This window comes from Fulmarus glacialis, unplaced genomic scaffold (assembly GCF_000690835.1).
Source record: "Fulmarus glacialis isolate BGI_N327 unplaced genomic scaffold, ASM69083v1 scaffold32273, whole genome shotgun sequence".
NCBI classification, from domain to species: Eukaryota; Metazoa; Chordata; class Aves; order Procellariiformes; family Procellariidae; genus Fulmarus; species Fulmarus glacialis.
In genome coordinates, this window is record NW_009202888.1 from 20,635 (window position 1) to 20,851 (window position 217).

The 217-nt window shown below is 65.9% G+C and overlaps 1 protein-coding gene across 1 annotated transcript in view; it reads right to left on the reverse strand.

Moving 5' to 3' along the window:
- The window catches only part of LOC104074374 (cbp/p300-interacting transactivator 3-like), a 1,885-nt gene extending 1,714 nt beyond the window's left edge, over nucleotides 1-171 (reverse strand). The window contains 1 exon segment of the mRNA XM_009574460.1: nucleotides 1-171. This exon segment is cut by the window's left edge and continues 12 nt beyond it. Coding sequence (XP_009572755.1) covers nucleotides 1-165 — 165 coding nt within the window. The 5' untranslated portion in view covers nucleotides 166-171.
- Nucleotides 172-217: the final 46 nt, after the last annotated feature.

A 217-nucleotide genomic window follows, 5' to 3' on the forward strand; every position in this document is an offset into this window, starting at 1 on the left:
ATCCATCCCAGCCCCTCCGTAGGGCATCATCTGACTGGCGGCAGGCAGTGTCCTCAGCACATGCTGCCCGTGCTGCGGGGGTCCCTGCAGCCCACTCACCCCCATGCGGTAGCTCTGCAGCCCGGTGCCACCGTGGCTCATGGACATCATCATGTGCTCAGCCATGGCTCCAGGCCCCTGCAAGGCGACACACGGCTCAGGGCAAGGCTTCCCACTC